The sequence below is a fragment of the Acanthopagrus latus genome, chromosome 14, assembly GCF_904848185.1.
Source record: "Acanthopagrus latus isolate v.2019 chromosome 14, fAcaLat1.1, whole genome shotgun sequence".
NCBI lineage: Eukaryota > Metazoa > Chordata > Actinopteri > Spariformes > Sparidae > Acanthopagrus > Acanthopagrus latus.
In genome coordinates, this window is record NC_051052.1 from 18960377 (window position 1) to 18987282 (window position 26906).

The 26906-nt window shown below is 45.0% G+C and overlaps 1 protein-coding gene across 4 annotated transcripts; it reads left to right on the top strand.

Moving 5' to 3' along the window:
* Nucleotides 1–12380: 12380 nt before the first annotated feature.
* On the top strand, nucleotides 12381–23627 carry gata3 (GATA binding protein 3). Of its 4 annotated transcripts, none has more exons than XM_037122252.1 (6): nucleotides 12381–12811; nucleotides 12988–13461; nucleotides 14444–14977; nucleotides 17341–17486; nucleotides 20017–20142; nucleotides 22392–23627. In XM_037122252.1, the coding sequence occupies exons 2-6, from the start codon at nucleotides 13227–13229 to the stop codon at nucleotides 22680–22682; spliced, it is 1332 nt and encodes a 443-aa protein (XP_036978147.1). In that variant the 5' UTR covers nucleotides 12381–12811; nucleotides 12988–13226; the 3' UTR covers nucleotides 22683–23627. The 4 variants fall into 4 exon arrangements, with proteins under 4 accessions (XP_036978147.1, XP_036978149.1, XP_036978148.1 ...); XM_037122254.1 differs by lacking the exon at nucleotides 17341–17486 and adding an exon at nucleotides 17561–17607; XM_037122253.1 differs by having other exon boundaries at nucleotides 14444–14920.
* Nucleotides 23628–26906: the final 3279 nt, after the last annotated feature.

A 26906-nucleotide genomic window follows, 5' to 3' on the forward strand; every position in this document is an offset into this window, starting at 1 on the left:
CTCCTCCTTTCCCTTTTCTTTCTTCCCCAAACAGTCATTGACTAAAAAAAGCAGCTTGGGGAGTCTCCTAATAACAAATTAAAAAAGCAAGTTGAGAGAGTGAGAGTGGAGAGGAAGGAAAAGGAGGGAGATATTGTGCGTAATTGCTGAGACAAAGCGTCCTGACGCGCAGGAGGTTATCTGCCGCGGTGGCGCTTTGCTCTTATCAGCGGGTAAATATTTGTGTATCATGGCTCCGCACGGCTCCGCACGGCTCCTCTGACGTGCTGCTGTGATTGTTGCAACACAGGTGATCTACATCCAGATAGCTACTGTATGCGGTGCGGTGCGGTGCAGAGGGAGAGAGGGAGGAGGAGGAGGAGGAGGAGGAGGGTGTGTGTGTGTGTGTGTGTGTGTGTGTGTGGAGGCCGCTCCTCCCGCAAAAAGCCAATTTTTCAATTATGAGGTTAAAAGAGTGTGTGTTTAATAAACGCCTGCTCATTAAAGACAGAGTACATCACCCCGCTGATAACAGGCAGGTCGCTTTGTGCGCGCGTCTCCAGGGAGGAGCGGGGGCTGACGGGATGTTTGTCCTCCAGCAGCTCCGCATCTCATTTAAAGGCCTCATCTCCAACATCTCTGCATCTCTATCTGCAGCAGCATCAAGGGCCGCAGCATCCTCCACCTCCACCTTATTACATGGGAACGTATATATATATATATATTTATCTATCGTTCTGAGTGTCAGGAGGTGAATAATATACATGTTTTCATCCTGTTTGACTCGCACATGTGATGTTTGTCAAATTAAAATCAGGAAAAGTTGCAGTTTGTCATGAAAACTGAGACGTCAGAGGAGATCAATAAGACTTGCACGCTCAGCAGAGGCGGAAGTGACGTCATCTCGTTAGTAATTTGACCTTGTTTTGTAAAAAATAATAATAGTAATAGTCCTATATGTTTTGTGTTTGTCACCTTAAAAGATAATTTCGCCAGTTTTGTCGTAAATGTAGCTGAAATATTATTTAGTTTCGTGGCGCTCACATGGCGGGTTCAACTGTTTAAATCATAATAAATATAATGATATCTGTGTATTTTCAGAATTGCTAAAACATCGTATGACAGTCAAAGAAAAGTTTTTAACTTGCGATGTGCTCAAAAACAAAAAAATACGTATTTTGACCACCCAGCAGTCGCGTATGTAACGTTGTGTCGTTAAGCGATTATATAGGTCACCAAGACCATCATGGCCGCCATCTTCAACTAGTAAACATATTTTTCAAAAAAATAGAAAAATTGCAATACATCTGATGATATTTGAAGCTGCACTTATGAAAGGAGAGTAAATTAGTAAAGCTGTCTCCATGTTTTTTAAAAAAAATTTTTACGGACTTATAGCGTATTTTAGTGTTAAAAAATGTTTTTAATTGACAAACATCACATAAAAATTAAAAAAGTCACATTTTTGTGATAAAACTAATGAAAAGTTAGACTCTGAAAATACAGTTTAGCACTAATAGACATCACCAACACCAACATGGCCGCCACCTCGCCACAAAAATGTATCAGACGAACAGTTTAAATCATAATAAATATAATAATAAACGCGACCGGCTCTGCGTATTTTCACAAGTGACAAACATCGTGTGAAATTAAAAGATATTTTTCTTAATTCGAGAAGGTCACAGTCTTTGTGATTTAAGTAAATAAAATGTAAGAATGAGAGAAAAATGTATTCAGAGCTTCCAACAGTCTCATAAATAACGTCGCGCTACTGTACGTCACCAAGACCAACATGGCCGCCATCTTGAGCTAGTAAAGTATTTAAAAAAAGTGGAAATTACAGTGAATCTGGTGATATTTACAGCTGCTCATGTAACCTACAGGCTTCATGTATTTTCACGGACTTTTAGCGTATTCTGCTGGTTTCATGACAAACTGTAGAGTCAAAAAAAGGATGTTTTAAATTCACAAACGTCGCATGAAATTTAAGAAAAATCACATTTTTTAAAAATAAAATTAATGAAAAGTATGACTCTGAAAATACAGTTGTGATTAATGTCGTCTCATTTGCCACTAATATACGTCACCAACACCAACATGGCCGCCGTTTCGCCACAGAAAACATATCGAATTAAAAATCACAACAAATCTGGGCTAATTTACAGTCGCTGTCATATGAAAGTACATGTTGTCAGTTTTGTGAGCTAGTTAATAAACTGGACCACTTTACACACTTTTGGTTATTTGTTTTGGTGAGAGTTAAAGGAGACGACGTAACGTGAACAAACATTGGGAGTGAAGTCTTTCTCATTTTCGGCGTTTTATGAGAAAATTGCATCTTTTATCCAGTTGACAAGTGATTTTGTAATATATTTAGAGAGACCTGAACATCCAACAGTTGTGATGTTGTGTTGTTTAATGCTAATATACATTAGCAACACCAACATGGCTGCAAACAGCATTCAAAAAGGTGTAAATTACAATAAATCTGGCTATAATCACATATTGAAAAGGGCCCTATGCTTTTATAGTCTTATATTTGACTAATTTCATGACAAACTGCAACTTTCATCTCAGAAAACTGAGATGTAACACTGAAAATATGTCAACTAATTACTAAAACTACACACCCGATAGTCCTGTAAACTCACAAAACCAACTAACTCTCCTGTCATATGAGATTTATTGTGATTTACACCATTATTCAATGGTGGTGGTGGCGGCCATGTTGGTACAGGGTCGGAGGATGCTACTGAAACATATGATTCAACACAAACAAGAACAACAAACATTTTCCTGCCTCTCCTCTTCCACTACTGTACATGTGTTGTTTCTGAATGTGCAGTTTCTCTGCTGACAAAAGATTTTCTCCTCCTCCATTTAAATCTGGAGACCCCTTCAGGCTACAACCGAACGTGATCTGCTTGTTTTTCTTTAATATACATAGACAAAAAAAAACCTCTCTGGTCTCCCAGTGGCCACCCAGTCCAGGATTACTCTGCTCAGCCAGGAGAGAGGAGGAAGAGGAGGAGGTGGAGGAGGTGGAGATGGAGATGGTGGATGGAGGGAGGGCTCGCCTGTTAGTGTCCATCCATCCCCCCCTGTTTTTTTTTTTGTTTGTTTCTGTTTGACATGGCAGAGTCCCTGGGTATAAAAACCCTGATAAACATCTGGCGGCAGCTGCCAGGACATTGGGAAAATGAGGGATTGGGGTGGAGGGAGGAGGCGAGAAAACACAAAATCATAATGAGAAGAAAAGAGAGAGAGAGAGAGAGAGAGAGAGAGATGCTGATCAGCTAATTACAGCTGCAAATAAAATGCAAATTTATCCTGGCACGGTGAGCACGCGCGAGTTTAAACATTGGCGCCGTCCAAAAAAACTCGGAGCTGCGCGGGAACCGTGCCAGTGACGACTCCCAAACAAAGACATGATCATCCAATAATAATAATAATAAGAATAATAATAATAATGAATATTAATAAAAAATAATAATATTAATTAGAGTCTGCTCGCTGCTTCCTGGTGGTCGTCAGACTTGCAGCTGGACGACCAGGCGACACCTCCCCACCTCCCTCCAATACAGAGAGAGAGAGAGAGAAAAAGAAAGATGGCACCGTTCCCAACAGACACCAACATCCACAATCCAACAATTACACCTCCACCACACTGTAGCCGCCTATTTACGCACAGGGGAGGAGGAGGAGGAGGGTGGAGGGCACACGCGTCTCCATCTCTTATGTTGGTGATTAATGATACATCGCCACCCAAAGATTAATCACTGAAAATTAAAAGAAAAGAAAAGAGTGGACTGGATCAGGTGGGATGGATGGAGATGGAGGTGGAGGTGGAAATTAGCTTCATCGAATCTTTTTAGATGCAAATATTTTTTTTTTTTTTTTTTTGTTATCTCCACTTTTGCTGCGCTGTGTGTTTTTTTTCTCCCCTTCTTCTTCGTCTCCCCAGTGTTTATGATTAATTATCTCTTCCCGGTGAAAAAATAAATCATGCGAAATTAGGATCTCGCTGAACTCCAGCGGTGCGGCGCGGTGCGGTGCGGTGCGGTGCGCGGAGATGGCAGGTCGATGCTGTTAATTTCAGGTTGAAATTGACACACTAATTATAGCGCGAGAGTGCTGCTGGAACACTAGCAGGCAAGATTATACCTCTGTTTATCAGATCCCCCCCTCCCTCTCCTCCCTTCCTTATATTTTACCAATTAAAAATCGTAAAGGCATTTCATTGCCCCGGGATATAAAAAAAAAAAAAAAAAAAAAAAAAAAAAAAGCACCAGCAGCCTTCTCCTCCTAACACGGCCATCACTTTCCCCCCCATCAGATTCATTGTGATGTATTAGATGCAATAAATTATCCCATGTAACAAAACATGGCGAGCTGAAAGGCTGATAATCTGCAGAGGGGAGATAAGGATTCATTATTCCGAATCATTATGAATCCGGCGTTTGGCTGTGACTTCTTTCTTAATCAGCTTCTGTGATCCTGGATACGTGAAGGGAGCAGATAAGAAGCGGGAGTCGTTTATAATTCCCCCCCCCCCCCTCCCCTCCCAGTACCACCACCTCCACCACCTCCACCACCACCTCGGCCCTAATATTTTAAAATAAAAATCGCAGGAAGAAGAAGAAAAAAAAACAGGAGCAGCACATTGGCTGAGCGTTTGGAGGGGTTGCACAGGACGAGAATAATAAAACACATTGAGGGTAAATAAATAAGGAGACAGATGATACGTGGCCCATACGTTTATATCATTATTTCATTTTATTTTGGGGGTGTTTTGTCTCAAATTAAGGTCATCTTATTGTGACACTTACAGCCGAGAATCATGTAGGCAGACACGGAGAAACATAAAGAGCCGTGCTCCACATTTGGAGCGGGAGGTGTTTAATACAATTTAGGTTGTAATAATAATAATAAAAAATGAATAGAAGATAGAATTTAAAAAAATTAAAAAAATAAGGCGGGTGTGCGTAAAATGATTTACTCCTTTTACGCACAACCGAAGAGGAGGAAGAGGAGGAGGAAGAGGAAGAGGAGGAGGAAGAGGAGGGTGGTGCAGGTGGAGACAAGGTGTAATCAGAATATAAAGGTGACATTACGACTCCTCTCAGATTATAAATATCAGCTGCCTCTCTCACGGAATCGGTGGGAATAAATGGAGGAAGAGGAGGGGAAAAAAAGAGGCCAGTGCGCGCGCTCAGCTTGTTGTCACGCGGGACACACACACACACACACACACACACACACACAAAAAAAAAAAAAAAAGCTCGCGTCGAATTCGACATTAATCACGCGATTTCACGCACGCAGGGAGAGAGAGAGGAGGAGAGGGTGGGTGCGTGACTCTCTGGACTCGAGCTCCGGTTCGGGCCAGACTACACCTCCTCCTCCTCCTCCTCCTCCACCTCCTCCTCCGTCTCTTTAACGTGATACAGCGCGGCCTGGTAACGGAAGGCAAAACCCTAAACTGCATCCAGGCCGCTCACAGTCTCCTTTTACAATTAATTAAGGCTCGACTCCACAATATCCACCCTCCTCCTCCTCCTCCTCCTCCTCCTCCACCCTCCTCCTCTCATTTTATATCCTCTCCCTTTCAGAATTAACATTTATTTTTTTCTTCGCCTCCTTATTCGAGCGAATAACACCAAAATTGATTCCCGTTATTTCCCTCCCTCCTTCTCCTCCTGCTCGTAATTAATCTTTTTATTACACCTTAATGATCTGTGTGTTTCATTAGCTTCTATCAAAGACATCAGCACCTTTTTTTTTTTTGCACGCTGGAATCGACGAGCTCATCATCATCAGCTCCAAATAAATAAATAAAATGGATAAAAAAAAAAAAAAAAAAACCGAAGCAGCAGCAGATTAATAAATCATTTACCATCTCTGCGCGTGTGTTTATTTTCTAATTCTATTCACATGTTGAAATACTAATTCCATAAATGAAAAACAACTAAATGAATTATTCATTTGGGGGGTTTGTTTGTGTTTTAATTCTTGAGTTGATACAACGAGGTTTGCCGCCAATTATCTTTAATTTATTACCTTAATTGAATCTCTCTCTTCTCTAAAAAAAAAGATAGATTTGGGGTGTGATCGGTTTACGTTCCCTCCTTTTTTTTTCCAAAGAGAGTCGAGAGATATCCAAGCCTCCAGCATCCTCCTCTCCTCTCTCCTCTCCTCCTCTCCTCTCTCCTCTCCTCCTCTCCTCTCTCCTCTCTCCTCCTCTCCTCTCCTCCTCTCCTCTCCTCTCCTCCTCTCCTCTCTCCTACTCTCCTCTCCTCTCCTTTCCTCCCCTCCTCTCCTCCTCTCCTCTCCTCTCCTCTCCTCCTCTCCTCTCTCCTCAGTGTATTTCACAGAGGGAAGGATCGGATTTGCTTGGTGCTCCTTTCAATGAACCATGGTGTCAATAAGCAGGCTAGCAGGCCCCTGTATGCTCCGCCCGGGTTAATGCTGCTGCTGGATGCATATATAAGGAAATCTGTGCCACCGTGCAGCGATCATATTAGCATATCGACGCTGGAAAGATTTGGAGATTTGTTTGCGTTACACGTTGTTTCAAATGTCGCTCTTTAATTTGCTGTGAGAGTTTGGCGCGCTTCACCAGCAGCAGCAGCAGCAGCAGCTATGGCTTCATCTGTCCTTTGTGGCTGAGAGCAGAGAGGGAACAGGGGGTGCTCCACAAAAAATGTATGAGCCCAAACCGTCCTCACACAACACAACACAGCCTGCTGCTGCTGCTGCTGCTGGATTCCGCATTACGCGCCGTGGAAAGCACAAGAAGAAGGAAAAAAAAACCCCAAAACGCCATTTTGAGACATTTAAAACTGATTTTTCTCTCATGCAACAACGAAATTAATTGAATTCCACGTCTTGTATTTAATTCTAAAGATTAAATATAATAGTGGGCGTCACCCTGCGTGGTCAGGTGTTGCACTCGCCTCACCTTCATCTCTAAAACAGAAAATAACATCCGAAAAAAAACCCAAAAACAAAAACAAAAAAAAAACAAGACAAAAATCGATTAATTTGAGGATAAAAATTAAAAACACACGTGTAAATAAACTCATATGGTTCTTTATAATCTGGTTCCTGCTGCGTGTTAATTGTGTTCCTGCTCCTCCGAGCGTGTGATGCGTGATGCTTCACACCCGGAAGCGCCGGCGTGCACAGTCTACAGTAAGTACGGTAACCAGGCCGCCTTTTTACGCGCGTGTTTTCCTGTTTCCTCTCGGTCGTGTTATACGACGACGACGACGATGATGATGATGATGATGATGAGGAGGAGGATGATGATGGTGGCGGTGAGGATGATGTGACCGAGGGCGCGCGCACACTCGCCACTCCACACCACCACCTCCTCCACCTCCTCCTCCATCAGCAGCAGCAGCAGCAGCAGCAGCAGCTCTGTGTTCTTCCCCGTCCGCGGCTCTCACTCTCGCCCTCTCTTCCTTTCTTTCTTTCTTTCTTTCTTCTTCTTCTCTCACACTCTCTCTCGCTCTCTCTCTCTCTCTCCCTCTCTCTCTAAATGCCATCGGCGCTTCCATCTCTATGTCACTCTTTCTTCTTCTTCTTCTACACGTCGGCGGAGAAAAAAAGCCTCCATCCGTCGGTGCAGCGTCCGCCACGAACAGGTCAGTAAACATTTGGATTTTTATGAATTTTATCCCGGTGGCTGCTGGTGTCCACTGAGGTGCTGCTGCCTCTGTCTCCCCCCCTCCTTCCTTCCTTCCTTCTTCGCTTCAGTGGCTGTGAGTGAGTGAATGAATGAATGAATGAATGAATGAATGAATGGGTGGATGGATGGATGGAGGGTGAGGATGATGTGGAGGGGAAACTTTTTTTTGTGTGATTTGCATGTTTTGCTTTAGTTTAAAAGACAGAAATTAAAAAGGCGCATTTTTACGCGCAGCTCTCTCCGGTCAGGGAGGAAGAGGAGGATGAGGAGGAGGAGGAGGAGGAGGAGGAAGCTAATACCGGCTACAGCGTCCACAACGACCGCCATTGTTCGCGTTAACGCCGCTGTTTGTTGTTGTTGTTGACCCCAAAGCCTGCTCTTATTTCCCCCCTGGACTGAAACATATAAAAAGCCTTTTAAATATTTAGCCACACATCTTCAGAAATGCCTCCCCTCCCTTCCGTCCTTTTCTCCCACAAAATAGCGCAGATGAGGGGTTTTAACGACCTATTACCTACCGCTCAGGTTGGTGGTACAGGCAGAATCCCCATACGAGGCGTGAAATTGATCTGATTACCTTGCCGGCGGGTCATAAAAAAAGAAGACGAAGAAGAAGAAGAAGAAGAAGAAGAAGAATGGAGTCGTGGATTTGCTGAGGCTGCGTTTTCCAAAAATAATAAAAAACCAACTCGTTATTAGCTTCCCTCCATCTCGTCTTCTGGTCGATATGTCTTGATATGGCGGAGGAAGAGAGGGAGAGATAGAGAGGAAGAAGAAGAAGAAGAAGAAGAAGAGAGAGAGATGTTGAGAATGAATAGGATGCCAAATTAAGGGCGAGCTGTCACGGGGCCGAGAGCTTTTTTTTCTCAGCCGGAGCGAGAGAAGCACATGCACGGCCATTTTATGTTGTTACACTCTCCCTCAGAAAAAAAAAGAAAGAAAAGAAAAGAAAGCCACTCTGGTCTCCTCTTATTTTATAGTTAATATTGTAATTAATATCTAATATAAATAATGTTTTAAAGCTGGATTAAATGAGTCAGAACCGGCTCCAAAGCGTCAAACTGTGACTTTCATTTAATTTTTCGTTCCACACTGAACGAGATTCTTTGAATTTAAAGTGTTGAAACCTTTTCTGAGAAGATTTTTTTTTTTTTTAAAAAAATGTTCCCCCTCTAAGAAAAAAAAAAACCCAAGAAATATATGAATGAGTTGTGTTTGGGAGGCTGGATGAGGTGAAAAGGGCCCCAGTGCGTTAAATGAAAGATTACATCAGCGCGTCTGCGGAGCGAGATAACAATCACAAGTCAGTCGATTGGCAGAGCATTTTGTTTTTCTTCTTCTTCTTCTTCTTCTTCTGTCCGATGGGAGGAATGACAGAAAAATACTACTAGAGCTACACACACACACACACACACGGAGGTGATTAATCCCCGCGGCTTCATGTTAAATCATTCTAGGAAACTCACTTCTGTTTTTCGAGTTTCACGCCGCGCGGCCGAGCAAGAAACAGCCCGCCGCCCTCGTTGTATCGTTCTAAGAAGCCGGTTCGGTTCTCATGCTGACACAGGAGCAGAATTTTCTCTCTCTTCTTCTTCTTTTTTTTTTTTTTTCTTGAAAAGACTAGAAAGAGGGCGACAGATGACTCACTGTAACATTCAGGCTCTAACCTGCGGTGCCGTGCGGGGTTTCTAAATGTATAAACGAGACGCGCTCTGGGCACGATTTACGCATCACGTCTGGGATTGACTGACCTGTAAAAGCTGTATTTTAATCAGTGACGGGCGATCGTCATTGTTATATCAGGACGGATTTACTCCACTATAATTATCTGTTATTCAGATTTAACACACTCGCTGTGCGCGTTGTGCTATAATTTCTATTTTTGTATTTTATTTTGCTGCCAGGAGGAAAAGCTTTTAATTTGAGACCTTTTATTTTGAAATTTCTGAATTTCAGACAGCTACACACACACACACACGCTTTTATTTCTATATTCTAAAATATTAAAACAAGTTATATTTGTGCTCCTGGTGTCTGTAAATGTGCCGCTATTTAAACACAACACCAGTAATAATGATTCCGGCCGTCAGCTGTCGCGCTGCCCCGAATGTTTTTTTCTACTGTTGTGTGATCGTATCTCCCGCTCTGACCTCTGATTAATCAGCTGACGGCAGGAAATTATTATTTACGAGGAAACAAAAAAAAAAACCAACAAATGATTATAATTGCTGATGAGGCCCGTGCACAGGAAGCTGAGGGACACACACACACACACACACACACACACACACACACACACACACACACACACACTGGCAGTGGGATAATCCGCTCGTGTCTTTAAATTTCTCAGGCTGCGAATGTCGAGGATAAATAAATAAATAAACGCGGGGAGCTGTGCCATGTCGTGATTTTAATCAAAGCTGGCTGACAGAATCACTCAGAAATTATCTCCGCCATCAGCAGCCGGACTGGCCCCTCGCCTAGTTTTCTTTCTTTTCTTTTCCTTCTTCTTCTTCTTTTTTATTTTTATGAATCAACCTTTACGCACAGCAGCGCTGCTATCTGTAGGCCATTAAAACTTAGAGAAACAGAGCCAACACAGGCCGCTGAGGGGGAGAGAAGGAAGGAGGTGCAGCGCTGTTCCTCCCTGCGTGGCCACAGACTGGGATTATAACTGACAACTTTCTCTTTTTCTTATGTCTTTATTTTTTTTTTTATTATAAGAGAGCCGCTCTTGAATAAAGCTCCGGCGTTTCTGACACCGAGGCTTGTGTGTGTGTGTGTGTGTGTGTGTGTGTGTGTGTGTGTGTGTGTGTGTGTGTGTGAGGGGGAGAGAATCGAGGCTTCCCGTGTCCCGGTTCTGTAAGCTTCCATACATCCAGACAAGAAACAAAAAGAAAAAAAAAAAAAAAGGAGAAGGAGGTATATAAAAAAAGAAAGAAAACATAATCGGGATTTCAGGCTACGTTCGCCGTCATGTGTTGCCTCTGAGCACCTATAACGGGGAGACTTTGTGGATAATGGCTCCGCGATACTTTTCAAGAGGATAATTACACGAGTCCGCTGACAGCTTGACAATGGCAGCTACAGCAGTCTGCATCCAAGTTCAGTCTCAGGTTTGCCTCCCTCCTCTCCCTCCCTCCTCCCCCGCCCTCTCCAGGTAGGGCTCTCCTGGAGAGGGAGAGAGGAGGAAAATACGACGCTTTGCCAAGTCCTCTCTCTCTCAGTCTGTGCTCCCTGAGAAACCTTCTATAATAATCAAAGAGGGATGGAGGAGGAGGAGGTGGAGGTGGAGGAGGGGGAGGAGGTGGAGGTGGAGGAGGAGGTGGAGGTGGGGTAAATAAACTGGAAATTAGACGCACACATGAAAAAACAAACAAACACCATGAGCGGAGACGTCAGCTGGAGGTCAAACAAACACACCTGATCGATTCCTGATGATCGATTCTCTCTTTTCTCTCATTTTAAAAAAAGCGCAGCCAATCAGAACCCGGAGCCCACCTGACACTCACGGTGCCGCTGATCAGCACCTACATGGTGCAAGGGCGTGCGCGCTCCCGCTGCCTGCCTGCCTACCCACCGCCGCGCGCCGCGAGAGGGTTCATTTCCTGACTGTTTACACCGCGCTGACGTCACATCCAGTGGCGACACCCCCCCCCCCCCCCCTTTTTTTCCCCCCCAAACACACACATACTCCATCTACTATTACTGCCAATATGAAAGTACAGGAGGAAGCTTCACACGTGAAACACTTCCTCCTCCTCCCGGTGTGAGTGTGGCCGCACCGGGCTGACCTCCGCTCTGATGTGGAGCGAGGAGGTCTGAATCAGAGCGCGTGTTACATTAATAACTGATCCAGGGAAGACAATTAATTATTTGTGTTTATTGTTTTGTATTTCCCGTCGGGGACCGTGTGGAGCTCTGCCTCTCACGCGTGCATGTCGGTGCGGTGCAGGGGGGGAGCAACGCGCCTGTCACCGCGAGAGGACGCACTGTCACAATTTTAAGAGCGAGAGTCACGTCCCGCAACCTGCCGCCGGCCCAGAGCAACAGGCAGCTCCTCTTTATCCTCTTTATCCTCTTTATTTCTTCTCTTTTCTTTTCTTTTTTTTTTTTCTTTGTGCGTAAAGACAAACTGCAGCGGAGAGTTTGGAGCAGAAACGCGCTGCACTTCAAATTCACGTATGCGTTTCTTGGGGCTTTTATTTTGTTGTGTGTGTTCAAACGATTGTTTAAAATGCCTCGTTTAATTATTCTTACACTTTTATATTCATGCACATTTTATTCTTATTGTTTCTATCTTAAAGCTGCCGTATTAACCTCCTCCACCTCTCTGCGCTCCCACGATGGTGTGAAGTTTTATCAGAGGCCTCGTGCAGGAAAAACTTGAATCAAATCTCTTTTTGACAAGGTCACTGGAATAATAATAATATTAAAAATCATCTTGCAGCACTTCTTCTTCGTCGTGCATCTCTCCTGGCTCACGTTATATTCAATTAGGGGGGCAGGCCCCTCCCCCTTATCCGATGACACTGACAGACCCTCCTTAAGTTGCGTCGCGCCACAGCTGTCTGCAAGCATTGAGCTGCCTGGCGCCATCCTGAAAGAATGCCTTCACTGTAAAAAAAAAAAAAAAAAAAAAAAAAGAGAGAGAGAGAGAGAGAAGAAAAAAGGGAGCTAGAGAGAGAGAGAGGGGGGGAGAGAGAGTGTGAGGTAGAGCAAGGGTGAGTGAGTAAGAGCCACACAGACGAGAGAGAGAGAGAGAGAGAGAGGGGAGCGGAGTTAATGGAGAGGGCTACAACTGCGCACAAACACAGATTTGATCAGTGAGTTTGACTTGCTGGTGCCGGTCAGTGCGCGCAGTGAAGACCATCCGCTGCAAAACGAGCCTTCTCTTCCCCGAGCGAGCCTCCTGCTGCTGCTGCTGCTCTGCTGCTGCTGCTGCTGCTGCTGCTGCCAGACTTGTTGAACCGGGGCTCGAACACTCACATTTCTCAGAGAGGGGAAGAAGAAGATCAAGAACAAGAAGAAGAAGAGGAAGAAGAAGAAGTTGTTCAGGAACTCAGCGTGGGACCGGATTCCATTTTGGACGTATTTATATGTCAACAGCTTTTGTTGCATTTGTGATGTGGGGTATGTTTCGTGTTTAAATATCTTTTTTCTTTTCCCAGACAGCCGCTCCTGCTTGTTGCTTTTTTCTTCTTCTTCTTTTAATTCAATTTTTTTTTCTTCTTTATAATAATCGTGCTGCATGTGAGCAAATGTGAGAAACTAAGACGATACATTCTCCCTCTCTCTCTTGTCTCCAGGTGATCGGAAGCAAGCGCGGAACCTGTGGATTTAACGTTTTCAACCAAAACCAAACAAACAAACGGCAACAAAAAAATTACACGGATTTGGGACTGGTTTGTTTCTTTATCTTTGTGACTTTGTGCCGTTTTTTTTTCTTTTTTTTTTCTCTTTTTTTTCTTTTTGCTTCGGCGTGCATGAACATTTACTGAAGAGAGAAAAAAAAAGAGGCGGAAAGAGAAAGAAAAGAGAAAAAGCGATGGAAGTAAGTGCGGACCAGCCTCGATGGATGAGCCATCATCCCGCGGTGCTGAACGAGCAGCATCCCGGCTCACATCACCCGGGCCTCGGCCACTCATACATGGACCCTTCGCAGTATCAGCTCGCTGACGATGTGGATGTACTCTTTAATATCGATGGACAGGGGAACCACGTCTCTCCGTACTATGGAAACTCTGTCCGGGCCGTCCAGAGGTACCCTCCTCCTCCACACAGTAAGTACACGGCCCTCTTTAAGGCCTTTTATTTAATAATGTGCACTTTATCCCGTTTGGAGCCGTGTGCGTAACGCATCCCCGCAGCAGAGACTCCCACTACTGTCATCGCGTTTGGCTTTATTTATATTATCTGGCTGTTATCCGGTTTCGCCTCTGGCCTGATTTGTCTTTTTAAAAATCAAACCTGAGAGCTTAAGTGTTGTGAAACCGCGCTGTAAATATGTATGGTTTACCTCCAGTTTGTCTTTGGTTTCTGTCTGCCGCGTCTATCCCCCCCCCCCCCCCACCCCACTGTTCACAAAATGACACTCAGCTGACTCACATGTCAAAGAAGTCTCCCTCTCTGTCTCTCGCTCGCTCTCTCTTTCAAAAAGCCCGTGCGTAATTTGTTTTCTGGATCAATCGAGTGTTTGGTTACGGATTTAAACAAACAGACGTGTTGGCACAGGAGTCGCAGATACACCTGGAATATTTCGGTGGTCGCTGTTTTGTCACTCCTGAGCGCATGCACAATATTTACCTTTAGAATTATAGTTATTATTATTATTATTATTACTATTATTATTATCATAATCTGTGCTCATCAGCAGAGAGTCATGTGTGAGTTCCCTGCATTGTAGCCTTTAACTTCCTCAACAGTCAATCACGCCGTAGTTTCTCTCGAGGCGTTTTTATTCGGCGGTTGCATCAGGAGGGCCTGTTCACTGGAAATAGGAAAAGAATAAAATAAAATATGCACACGTCTAGTTTTTCCTGTCACGGAGGAGGAAGTGTTGTGCATGAAAATTAAATCTGTGTTGTGTGATTTACGCTGAAAATAAATGCAAGAAGTGTCTTTTTCTCTAGAATTAAATCTGTGCGTAATTACGCGCCGGGTCCAGGCCTCCAAACGTGCACAAATGTAAATATGAAAGTGTTATTTCTGTGTGTGTTGGAGGTCAGATCCTCATGTTTTTCTTGTGTCTCTCCGCGGCTCCAGGTAGCCAGGTGTGCCGTCCCTCATTACTGCACGGCTCTCTGCCCTGGCTGGAGGGGAGCAAAGGCATCGCCCCGCACCACAGCACTTCTCCCTGGAACCTGAGCCCCTTCCCCAAGAACCCCCTGCACCACGGCTCCCCGGCCAGCCTGTCCGTCTACCCCCCGGCCTCCTCCTCCTCCCTGTCCACCGGTCACTCCAGTCCGCACCTCTTCACGTTTCCCCCGACCCCTCCGAAAGACGTATCCCCGGACCCCGGCATATCCACCCCGGGCTCCAGCAGCTCCGGGCGGCAGGAGGATAAAGAGTGCATAAAGTACCAGGTGACCCTGGCCGACAGTATGAAACTGGAGTCAGCTCACAGCCGGAGCGTGGCATCAATCGGAGCAGGGTCATCCTCTGCCCACCACCCCATCGCCACATACCCACAATATGTCCCCGAATACGGCCCAGGCCTCTTCCCACCAAGTAGCCTGATAGGTGGGTCACCTTCTAGTTATGGTTCCAAAACAAGACCAAAAACAAGGTCCTGTTCAGGTAGGCGTGCGCTTTATTACATTCCCTTTTGATCTAACATTATATTCCCCAGATTTGCAGCCTTAATGATCAGCCATGTTTAATCTCATACTTAAAGAAAAAAAAAAAAAAAGAGAGAGAAGAATAAAAGAAAGTGAGCAGCTCATCCATCCCTCACATGAACGAGGCCACACAGGTCAAACATGCAGGCGGCTTAAAAAAAAAAAAAGAGACGCTTTACAGTTCTGTCTTTCATCACCTGATAATAATAATAATAATAATAATAATAATAATATTAATAATAATGATATTAATAATCACAACAATATCAGAAAATCCATTTTAAATTAAGGTGAAATATTTTAAATTATCTGATTCAAATAAAATAGCTGAAAAAACATATCCAACATATCCACACAAGAATTTAATTCCCAGACTTTATTGAATATTTCCCTCCCTTTCAAAATAAAATCATCATCGCGATTAACACCGGGTTCATAGCTGAGTGCTCAGATTAATTTTCTTCCTCTGCACTGACTAACACAGCAGAGAGAAAGGGGGAGAGAGGGGGGAGGAGGAGGCCAGCTCTCTGGGCTGTGTCGCCCCGTTTATATGTTTAAGATAATCCCATTACTGTCAGACCAGTGCGCGCCACAGTTGCATTGTTTACCCAGCGGTGGAGCACCGGATGCTGCCTGTTCATTCACAGGGGGGGAAAAAGCCGGGTGAACCGTCGCCGTGGCAGAGTGCACGAACACGGCGAGGGAGGGAGGGAGGGAGGGAGAGGCAGAGAGAGGGAGATGTTTCCAAAAATTCGTGAGGAGGGTAATTATTTTAAAGGTCGCTGCTGCTGCTGCTGCTGCTGCTGCGTTATAAAACGAAGAAGCAGTTTTTTCTTTTCTGTAATGAGATTAATATCTGCAGCTTTTGATGGGAGGATAGAAAAACAGTGGATTAGTTGATGCATATCATCAGGATTATTCAGCACACACACACACACACACGGGGCCATTAATGCAAATAAAGATTTTTATTAATTTTTACATTAATTGGAGGATAATGTGAGATAATAACGTGCGTTTAAGATGATATTTCTCTCTCAAAATCTCAATCTGAACTGTGCGCAGAGCTGCGACGTTTCCATCCGATCAGTTCCTGTTTGGTTTGAGCAGCGAGGAAGAAAGAAAGAAAGAATGAAAACACACACACACACACACACACACACACACACACACACACACACACACACACACACACACACGCGCGCGTCTTCTTCTTCTTCTTCTTCTTCGCGTCCAGGTTGCTCATATGTCTGGCACATCTAGAAACGCGCCATTGACCCGCGCTGACACACACACACACACACACACACACACACACACACACACACACACACACACACACACACACACACACACACACGTCTCACTCTTCTTCTTTGTATAGAAGTGTGTGCCTGTGTATGTTTTTGCAGCTCGTAAAAAAAAGGGGAAGTGCGGCTGCATGAAAATGCAAAAAAGGGCTCTCGGCGTTTGCACACACACACACACACACACACACAAAAGCGCTGTGTGCGTCTCTGCTTTCAAATAATGTGTGTGTGTGTGACTGACTGCAGCGGCCCCTGTTTCAGTTTCAGGGCCTCGCGCTCCCTCCTGTCTGTCTGTGTGTAGTTGGGCGCAGACTGTCGGTGCGCCGCTCACCTGTCGGTGTCACTAGAGAAGTGCCGGTCACACGTGAACCGGCACTTCAAAACAAAAAGGACGCGAGAAGATCCGGCGCACAAATATCATCAATAACATTAATATTATTATTATTATTATTATTATTATTGTTATTATTATTACTGCAATGACAGAAAGACTAAAGGCCTGTTTTAGCTGATTATTCAAAATTAATATTACAACACTGTTTCAGTTTGAAAATCCTGTTCAAAGGGACACGAAGCTTTATTTTAAAATATCATTTTCTGCTTATGGACCTTAAACAACCGCATCAACCACATGTGCTCAGTGTGTGTGTGTGTGTGTGTGTGTGTGTGTGTGAGCCTGTGTGTGATCAATAATATTAATAATAAATACCTGCTGCAGTAGAATTGTTATATATATATATAAATGCTTTTATTTGTCATATTTATGTTTGTACAGATGCATTTTATTTAGAAAATATCTGCATTTCCTGTCTTTAACCTCCATTGATTTTATCCTCCTCACACATGCAAGAGTTATTATTATCATCATTATTAATATTATTATAATTATTATTATTATAATTATGTCAAAGGACCAACTGACCTGGACACTGTCTCCATGTTGTGTGCGTGTGTCTGCGTGCGTTTGCGTGCGTGTGTGCGTGCGTGTGTGTGTGTGTGTCGGCTCTTGCAGAAGGTAGAGAGTGTGTGAACTGCGGGGCCACGTCGACTCCGCTGTGGCGGCGGGACGGTACGGGTCACTATCTGTGTAACGCCTGCGGACTCTATCACAAGATGAACGGGCAGAACCGCCCTCTCATCAAACCCAAGCGGCGGCTGGTACGTCTCCACCACGTTTCTTTCTCTATTGATGACATTCTCCGTCTCTCTCTCTGTTTTTTTCCCCTATCCAGGAAGAAGTAGGCCTATTAGCTGCAGGAAATTGACTCGACAAGTGCAGGTCTCTGTTTTCAGATACTACCATAGAAACAAAACTGCACATTCTTTATTTTTTATTTATTTTTTATTTATTTTTTTATATGACGATGCTATTTTTTTATTTGCAAAAGAGAAAAAAAAAAAGAGAACAAACAACAACAACAAAAAGAGATTGTGATTGACTCGTCTTCTGTTAAGGCCCCCTGCGTCATGTGTATTTTTTAATTTCTTCTTATTATTTTTTTGTATTTTTTGGAAATCTGCTTCCACTGTAGGCCTGCATCCAAAATACTATTATTATTAATAATAATAATAACAAGCTTTTAAAGGTTTTTACGCACCAGGCTTCTATTTAGTGGAGCTGGATGTGTATATGTATATATATATTTTTTCCTCTTGCAGTTATTTCAGGGAAAGCCCCTCTTACTGCAGAGCTGCGTCTCCTCTGAGCGCTCAGAGGAGTTCCCCTCAGCCTTCTTATGAAACAAGAACAAAAAAAAAAAAAAGAAATTCTTTCGAGGCACACAAAGATGGCGGTCCAGTCCGAGCCGCCCCCCCCCTCCCCTCCTCCTCTCTCTCTGCCGCTTCTGGACCTTCTCTTCTCTCTCTCTCTCTCTATGTAATGTGAAAACCCGACTTCCCAGGGAAAGAGCTGCCGGAAATCTGAGCAGCGCAGATAAAGTCGCTTTTAACAACACAAGCCTCCGCTTCCCCAGTCAAAACATTAAAGGGGGGCTGCGGAGTCCAGAGCCAGAGCCAGACCAGATCCAGGGCCAGACCGGCACACAGTCACGACTTGAGATTGTCCTTAGTGCCGCTAATCACCACGACATGTTCGACCCCCATTATTTATCTATTATTGATCTGAAACATGCAGGAAACATATTTAAAATATTAAACATGGAGGGAAGTGACATCAGATCTGTGTGCAAATCACATTTTATCAGTCAGATTTAACGGAAACATTCCGATATTTGGAATATTAATGAGCTCACGTGATGTGGTGTTTGAGTGGCAGGGTCCGCCACAATATAAACAACAACAACAACAAAAAAAAGAGTCACAAAACATGTTGGCCTTTTAACTGTGAGGCGGATTCGATTCAAAACTGCGTGTTGCAGAAAATAAAAGCTGGTGAAGATGGTGAGGATGCACATCATCATCATCATCATCATCATCTTCATCAGGCTTAATCCCTCCAATCTGGTTATTCAGCCCCCAGCAGCAGCAGCAGCAGCAGCAGGGGTTATTAGGCCACCACGTGTGTATAATTGGAAATCCCTCCGCGAGATAATGTAGTCCTTTACGTCGCAGCGCCGTGTCCTCTGCGCTCACCTGCCTATCGATTGTTTCTTTTTTTTCCCTTCTTTTCTTTCTTTTTTTTTTTAGAGAGAGATTATCACATCAATGTCAGGCCACTGCAGCACACACACACACACACACACACACACACACACACACACACACACACACACACACACACACACACACAGGCAGCTAAATCCATGAGGAAGACTTGACTTTGACCGTGTCAGGATGGAGTGAGGAGGTTTTTCAGCCTGCAGCGGAGCCACAAATACACACTTTATGTTTTTTTTTTAAAAATTATATATATATATGTTTTAATTTACTGCCACGTGGTTTCATCTCACTGCTTCACGTGTTCACATGTTCTCCTCCAGACTTTCTGCTCCTATTATAACATATTTATATATTCCTTTTTTTCTGTAGGTTAAATCAGCACGAGCCCAGTTTTCAATTGTTTAACGTCACGAGGTCGCCATTTAAAGAAAAAAAAAAGAAAGAAAAAAAAAAGAGCCCTCCGTTGGCACAAACACGCACTTTAAAGCGGAGGAGGGGGTTTAATCTGATTTAATAGCTCTCCCATTTCAAGGCACCGCTTTTATGTCCTTCTGTAAATATTTATTCTGCAGGAGGTATGCGCTCTGTGACGCTATTTTTAGCCTGGGGGTGAAAGCAGCTCTGTTTTCTTTCTTTCTTTCTTTTTTTTTGTGGACATTTCTGCCTTTATTTGAAACTATATTCAGCTCGTACAGAGAATAAAAAAATCTCCTATGGGTGAAACATTGAGAGGATGTTTTTTAAAAAGAAGAGAAATATATATATATATATATATAAAAATGCGTTTTCTATATTGCATATATTTTTTCTTTTGGAGGAGGATGCCATGCATACAGGGCTGTCAGAACGACACACAGAATTAAATTTTCGAATAAAATAAAACTTCAAAAACGCGGCAAAAATCTGACTTTTACGCGCAAAAAAATGCGCTTTTTTAAGGCCCTGAATCTTGGTGTCACATCTTCCAGAATAAAAAAAAAAAAACACCTGCATGTTGATTTGTTTTTTTATTACGTGGTCATGTGACGCTTCTCTTCTCTCTCTCTTGTCTTCTCCGGTGTGCGTGCAGTCCGCAGCCAGGCGGGCGGGGACGTCGTGCGCAAACTGTCAAACGACAACGACGACGCTGTGGCGGAGAAACGCCAACGGGGACCCGGTGTGTAACGCCTGCGGCCTCTACTTTAAACTGCACAATGTAAGTAATAAACCTTCATAGGATATTTGATTCCTGCCTCCCTCCCTCTCTCGCTCTGTTTCCTCTCTCTCTCTCTTTCTCTTCTTCCTTCTTGAATATTTGATCCGACTCCGTCCCTGCAGAGGCTTCCCGGGCCACGGCTGATAACACACGCTGTAGAATTAATATGATTTATTGGCAGTAAGTGCGAATCTAAAATGTTTTAAGAGCGGAGTGAACTGAGCCCGCAGCCGCCTTGATTCTGAATATTAAAGAGGAGAGAAGGGGGCTTAATTAAAATTCGATTAATTTCCAGGCCGACACTTTTTTTTTCCTTCTTCTTCTTTTTTTGGTTTCCAAAGCGCGCCTGGGACTCCCGAGTTCTCCCCCCTCCTCCCCCCTCCTCCCCCCCTCTGACCACCAATCCGTGTTGATTCGTTTGGGTCGGTGCCTCACCACATCATTTCTCATCCTCAATCTGAAAAAAACCCCCCAGGGACTCGTTTTATCTCCCGCTCTCTCTCTCTCTCTCTCTCTCTCTTAGCTGTCACTTTTAATCAGGGAAGCCATTGTGGTTGAAACTAATAATAATAATAATAATAATAATAATAATAATAATATAGTAATAATAATAACCAGGCTAACTGCTCTGAGGCCACATGTAGGTAATATTCTGACTATACCCTCCTCTCACATCCACCTGCCAAAGAATTTTCCCATGATGCACATTCAAGGCTAACAAGCATAAAGAAGCAGAATAATTCCAGGTGTGATACGATCACCTGCTGCCGATGTCGACCTAACAGTGAGATGTGTTTGTTTCCACCTGCCGGCTGCAGCCTGTCGTCCTGTGAAAACTGAGAAAGTTGTTAACACCTAAAAAACACAGACGGACGCTTTTCAGTAATCGTGGGGTTTTTTTTTAATTTGTTTTTTTTTTAAAACTCCGCCGTGTGTGAAAAGGTGTCTCTGTCATCTCTTTCTGTCGTGCGAGGGTGCTCAGCTTCGACACCGCTGAGGTTTCAGGTGGTTAGCTGCTGATGCCGGAGGAGAGGGAGGATGTGCGAGGCTGTGCTGTGTTATGCTGCGGTGGTCATTGACTCAAACGCCCTGGCTCGGCTGTTGTTTGATGCGCCGGGGCGGTGGTGGCGGCGGCGGCGGTGGTGGAGGCCGAGCGTCGAGGCCGTAGAGGCCCGAAGGCTTCCCTCTCGCTAGACAGTAGACATCTGAGCATCAAAGAGCGCGAGGGCCTGACCGGCTTTAAGGTGGGCGTAGCATCGCCTCAGAGCCGGGAGCAAAGGCAGAGAAAGTCACCCACATCTTAGAGAGTGAAACCACATCACTGGGGACGGAGGAGGGGGTGGAGGTGCTACAGACAGATCTCTGCCCTCCGCTAATCATCGAGGCCACTCTGCTTAAAGAGTCGGCGAGAAATGCCAATGTCTCAGACGGGTGTGCGACAGAGAGAGAGAGAGAGAGAGAGCGAGAGAGAAAGAAATCCCCGTTCCCATTTCCCCGGGAAGAAGCGCTCAGAGAAAAAGATCAGGAAAGCCAGTCGGCCTCATCCACCTCCCCTCCGTAATCCTGCCCACAGCCGGAATTCCATCATCCAGCTCTCATTCCCGGCTAAAACCTATGCTGGAATACGGCAGCTGGGGCCATTTTGGCCGGGAGAGCGGGCCACGCGGTCGAGGAGGAGGAGGAGGAGGGTGGAGAGAGAGAGGGAGCGAGAGAGGAGGACTTGGCCGACGCCGGCGGTCGTCATGGCCATGTGTCTCCGCGGTCGGCTGTGCCGGCGCGTCCGCTGCCAGGACTCTTCCTCCGTCTCCGCTCGGCACACACTCCCTCCATCTTCCCTCCGTCTTTCTCTCTGTTTCTTTCTGGCATGGACGCAGCCTCAGATACAGTCCGGCTTAAAGGACTCAACGTTTAAATCCAACCCCAGCACGCACACACACACACACACACACACACACACACACACACACACACACACACACAAAACGAGTATATGTAAACAATCTTGTGTTTCAGGATGGGACGGTCAGATTAGGCTCGTAATGAGACTCCATTACATGTTATTATGTCTCTCTGAAACCCCCAAAATCTGCCTCAACGCCACATTTTCTGTCCTTTATTTTCAAACTTGCCGACAGCCGTCCGCTCCGATCCATCAACGGATCCGTAAACTCATGACTGTGTCCTTTGCTGTGTTCGTTTTCCTCGTGACGAAATACTAATCTGCCATCTTTTCTGTCTTTCGAGAGCAGATTAACCGACCTCTGACCATGAAGAAGGAAGGCATCCAGACCAGGAACAGGAAGATGTCCAGCAAGTCCAAGAAGAGCAAAAAGTCCCAAGACAGCATGGACGACTTCTCCAAGAGCCTGATGGACAAGAGCAGCTCCTTCAGCCCGGCCGCCCTGTCCCGCCACATGTCGTCCTTCCCCCCCTTCTCGCACTCCGGCCACATGCTGACCACCCCCACACCCATGCACCCTTCCTCCAGCCTCCCGTTCGCCCCCCACCACCCCTCCAGTATGGTCACAGCCATGGGTTAGACGTCCCTGAGCTGCTGCGACGCCCCCCATCCCCTCGGCCTCGCCACCACCACCACCACCACCACCACCACCACGTCCCTCGGTACCTCTGCTGACCTGCTTCCACATCCTAAAAAGACAGACAGACAGACAGACAGACCGCTCCTCGGCCCGACCATCGCCCACCGAGCTGCGGCGTGAGATCGACGGGCTTCCGGCTCCCTTTTTTTTTTTTTTTTGGTCCTCAGTTGTATCTTATTTTTTTATGAAAAATCAAAGAGTACCTCTGCGACGTGAATGCTTTGCAGAACCTGACTTGACTGTGGCGCACTGACCTCCAAAGGGGGGAAGACTTTTTTTTTTTTTCTCCCCCCCTCACCCACCCATCCCTGCTCCGACCCACCGGCGGGGGAGTGAGAGGAAGACATTTTCTCTCCCCCGCCCTCCTTCCCACCCCAACGCTGCCGCCACCGACCACATCGAGGCTGATCCTACACCACGAGGAGCTCCATTTGTGTACAAAAAGCCATTTTTTTTCCACGCATCACAAAAACAGACGATGATGATAAAAACTTTTACAACGCTCTCTCCCGAAAAATCTCCAAACACCCGTTTCTTCTCTCTTCACCTTGTACCTGTGTAACAGGAAACACCCCCCACACCCCTCTCCTTCTTCTTCTTCTTCTACTCCTTCTTCTTCTTCTACTTCTTCTTCTGCTACTTCTTCTTCTTCTCCTTCACCTCGCTGAAGACGAGGAGAGAGACAGACGTTGAATATATTTGTACAAATTGTATGAAATACAGTACATTTAATGAAGACTTTTTAATTAAGTAAGAAAAAAAAAAGGAAAACATGCCCCCCGGGCAGCTAAACGACGAGAAGGGTACGAGTCGCAGCAGAGGTGGAGAGACTTGCCAGCCAGAGGAGCGAGGGAGAGGACGCTCGGAGGAAAGGAAAAAAAAAAAGGGAGGAGGAGGTTGAGAAGACGAGAGGGAGAGACTTTTAAAGAAAGGGCAGGCCTCGCTTTTTCCGCCTGCGTGAATTGTGTTGCATTAAGTTTGCAAGAGAGTCGGCGGCGGCTCTGGCTGCAGGCGTCTCTCTTCTTCTTTTTTTTTTGTTTTCTTTTTTTTTTTTGGATGTGCTATAGGTCTCGGGCAAATTGGTTTGTGTTGACGCACGCGCCTACACACACACATGCACACACGCACATGCACACACGCACACACACACACACACACACACACCTGATCACCTGAAAGACTTTTTCTTCCTGCCCACAGATTATATGCATTGTGAAAAAAAAAAAAGTTCCTGTATTTGTTATTTGTATGTATAAAATCAGAGTACCAAAAATACGAAATAAACAAAGATGTAGAATTATTTCTTTATGTTATGCAGACTGAATGGTTGTAAAAAATTTAATAATAATCACTAGTGTAAAATATGACTGCTTCTTTTGTTTCGTAAAAATTTTTTTTTTGGTTTTTTTTTTTCCCCTCTTTGAAAATAATAAACTAGTTTAATCTCTGTTGACATGTTAGCGCTGTGGTCGAGAGCCGTCTGTTCTGTCTCCTGTGACACATCACACACACACACACACACACACACACACACACACACACACACACACACACACTGCAACCGCAGCCAGTGACACTCCACCATCTCTGTGTTTCTTACCCAGCATTCACAGGGAACGACGACTACGGTCAGTTGAGCGCAAACAGGAAGAGCAAGAAATAAACAGTGGCGATGGAGGAACAAATCAAATGGCGGGGTCGGGGAGGTCAGGCTGCACGGGCGGCGGCGCTGAGGGGCCCTTTGTCTCGTCCCACTGATACATAAATACACACCGACTGACATGCAACGCCGCGTGCACATCAAACGGCCGTCGGTTGCGTAGCGAGGAGGAGGAGGAGGCATCAGGAAGCGTCATCGTCTCAGGCACCTTCCTCCGACTTCACATCAAACCTCCGTGAAGTGAAGTGATGGAAAAATAATCACCTTTATTTGATGAAATGCAGAAACCTGACGAAAACACACACTGCAGAGTCGAATCTGTCTATTTCTAGAGCATGTAAATGAGCTGACGCTCTAAAGGTAAACACGCTGAGTTCAACACTGCTGCTCAGTAAATGATTCAAGTGTTCAGCTGGAAAAAAAAAGAGGAACTACGTTGGTTGCGGCCAGTATGACATCTTTTAGTGTTGTGACCGGGAAGTTATCGCCTCTGCTCAGGACTCCCAGGGTAAAACTTCCACAAGCAAACACATGCAATATTTGCAAGCGACCATATTGCACGATGCAGCAAGGAGAGACCTCGGTTAGCTGTGCACTTACAGATAGTCACATCTTATCGAGCTGAAAAAAACCCAAAAAAAACACACTTGACGCACATGCATCAGTGCTGAGTGGCCACAAGAGTCAGATCAGATGCAGATAATCGGCCTGAAGTGGATTTTGAAGACTGATACGAGCATTCTTCTGATGAAAGTGGCTTAAATTAACTTCTGACATCCAGAGTTTGAACTGAATTCTGTTTGCAGGCTCGTCGATGCAAACGTTCCCATCACTTACCTGCTGCAGGGAAACTGCAACGTTCATGCACAGAAAAGACCGCACACGATCGCCAGACGATGCGTCAGGTTTTTTTCTTGTTTCTTTTGCACAGTCAGTTATGTCTGCAGGCCACCAGTGACTCAAACTTGAATCGGTGCAGCAGCTTTCATACGAGGTAACACAGTTCGTAGTGAAAGACACTAAAAAAAAAAAAATAGATGGATGAAAATTTAGAAATAGACGATGAAATCAGTCAGAGGAAACAAACAAAAATTTAAGATGTTTCCTGTGCATGTGGAGACAAAAAGTATGAAAAGAAATACAATTAAACCAACTATATGAAGGACAAATAAAGAAGACGTTCCATGCATGCATAAAAAACTTATTCCCTCAGAGGTCCCGGCAGTATTTGCAGAGGACTAGTGATCGCTCATAGACGTGAAGAAACATGACTCGTCTTTACTTTTTAACACTATTTTAACCAGTGAAATGCCACCAACACTCTCAGCAAACACAGTCCAGATGCTGGTACAGATTCTTTGGATCCATTCAGATTAATCTTCCCAGGATAGAACAACAAGGTGCCTCATATCAGGACATCCAGGTAGAAAATCATCGTCCACGCTTATGCAACATCTGGTAGCTGTGGTTGAACGTCCCTGCAAACTCTCCACAACTCACAAACACGTCGTCCACCCAACTCCAGAAGTCACGTGGACCGTTTGGGAAGCACATTTCCAATATCGGAATATATTTGCTCAAGTAGGAATGCCAAATCCGGCCGGCTGCAGCCCTCTCATGCCCTCCCTGCAGGAAAAGGCCATACAGAAGTCAGGTATTTGGCGTCATTTGTTTCTGAGCCACTGTGACCAATCGGGAGATTTGCTCCTGTGTTTTAATAGCGAGGTCAAGGGGCCATGTGGAATGAGAATGGGAATAGTGTGTGTGTGTGTGTGTGTGTGTGTGTGTGTGTGTGTATAGAGGGATTGAGGAGAGCTTTGCCCCGTGGTGGGACCTCATGGCCTCTGGCTGACCTTCTTCCCCCTGGTGTTCAGCCGTGGACGTCTGCCAAGGCTGGCTGGATGTGCAGCGACCGGCTCAGGTGAGGATGAATGCGGATCGACGAACTCTCTGTGATCTTTTCCAACGCTTCTTTTTTCCTCCATCATCGTCGTCATCACCGTCACAAACCACTTATTTCAGTCTCCCTCTCTCTCTCCGTCTCCCTCTCTTCCTGCGTCTGCCTCTCGTCTTTCAGGTGAGGACGATGACAGATTTGTGAGCGTAAATCGGCTCGGAGGAATAGTCCATCTTCATCCAGGCAGCGCCGCTGTCACCGTCGTCACCGAGGTCAGGTCAGATTCGGGGTCACCGTCTTGGAGGAATTTGCTGACTTTGAACGCTAAACATGCACATTTTCCATCAAAATGACAAGATTCTCAGAAACGCGTTGATTTCCTCCAATATCAATTTTTTTTCACAAAATACAAATGGAGACACACATTTAAAATGATAATGACATCTTTGGTGTGTATGGGAATTTAGTATTTTCAGAACAAAGAGACACACACACACTCACACACAAAAAAATCCCTTCACATCGACTCCCCACAGTGCTAAAAATCAACATCCCACCACAGGAAGTAGAAACTATGCACAGGATGTGTCAACACCTCTCTTTACAG

What these genes read in the sequence shown, in the direction of transcription:
- gata3 (XM_037122252.1), top strand. Translation starts at nt 13,227, where the DNA reads ATGGAAGTAAGTGCGGACCAGCCTCGATGGATGAGCCATCATCCCGCG. An exon ending in GTACCCTCCTCCTCCACACA is followed by an intron (nt 13,462 to 14,443) that starts GTAAGTACACGG and finishes CCGCGGCTCCAG; the next exon opens with GTAGCCAGGTGTGCCGTCCC. An exon ending in TCTACTTTAAACTGCACAAT is followed by an intron (nt 20,143 to 22,391) that starts GTAAGTAATAAA and finishes TTTCGAGAGCAG; the next exon opens with ATTAACCGACCTCTGACCAT.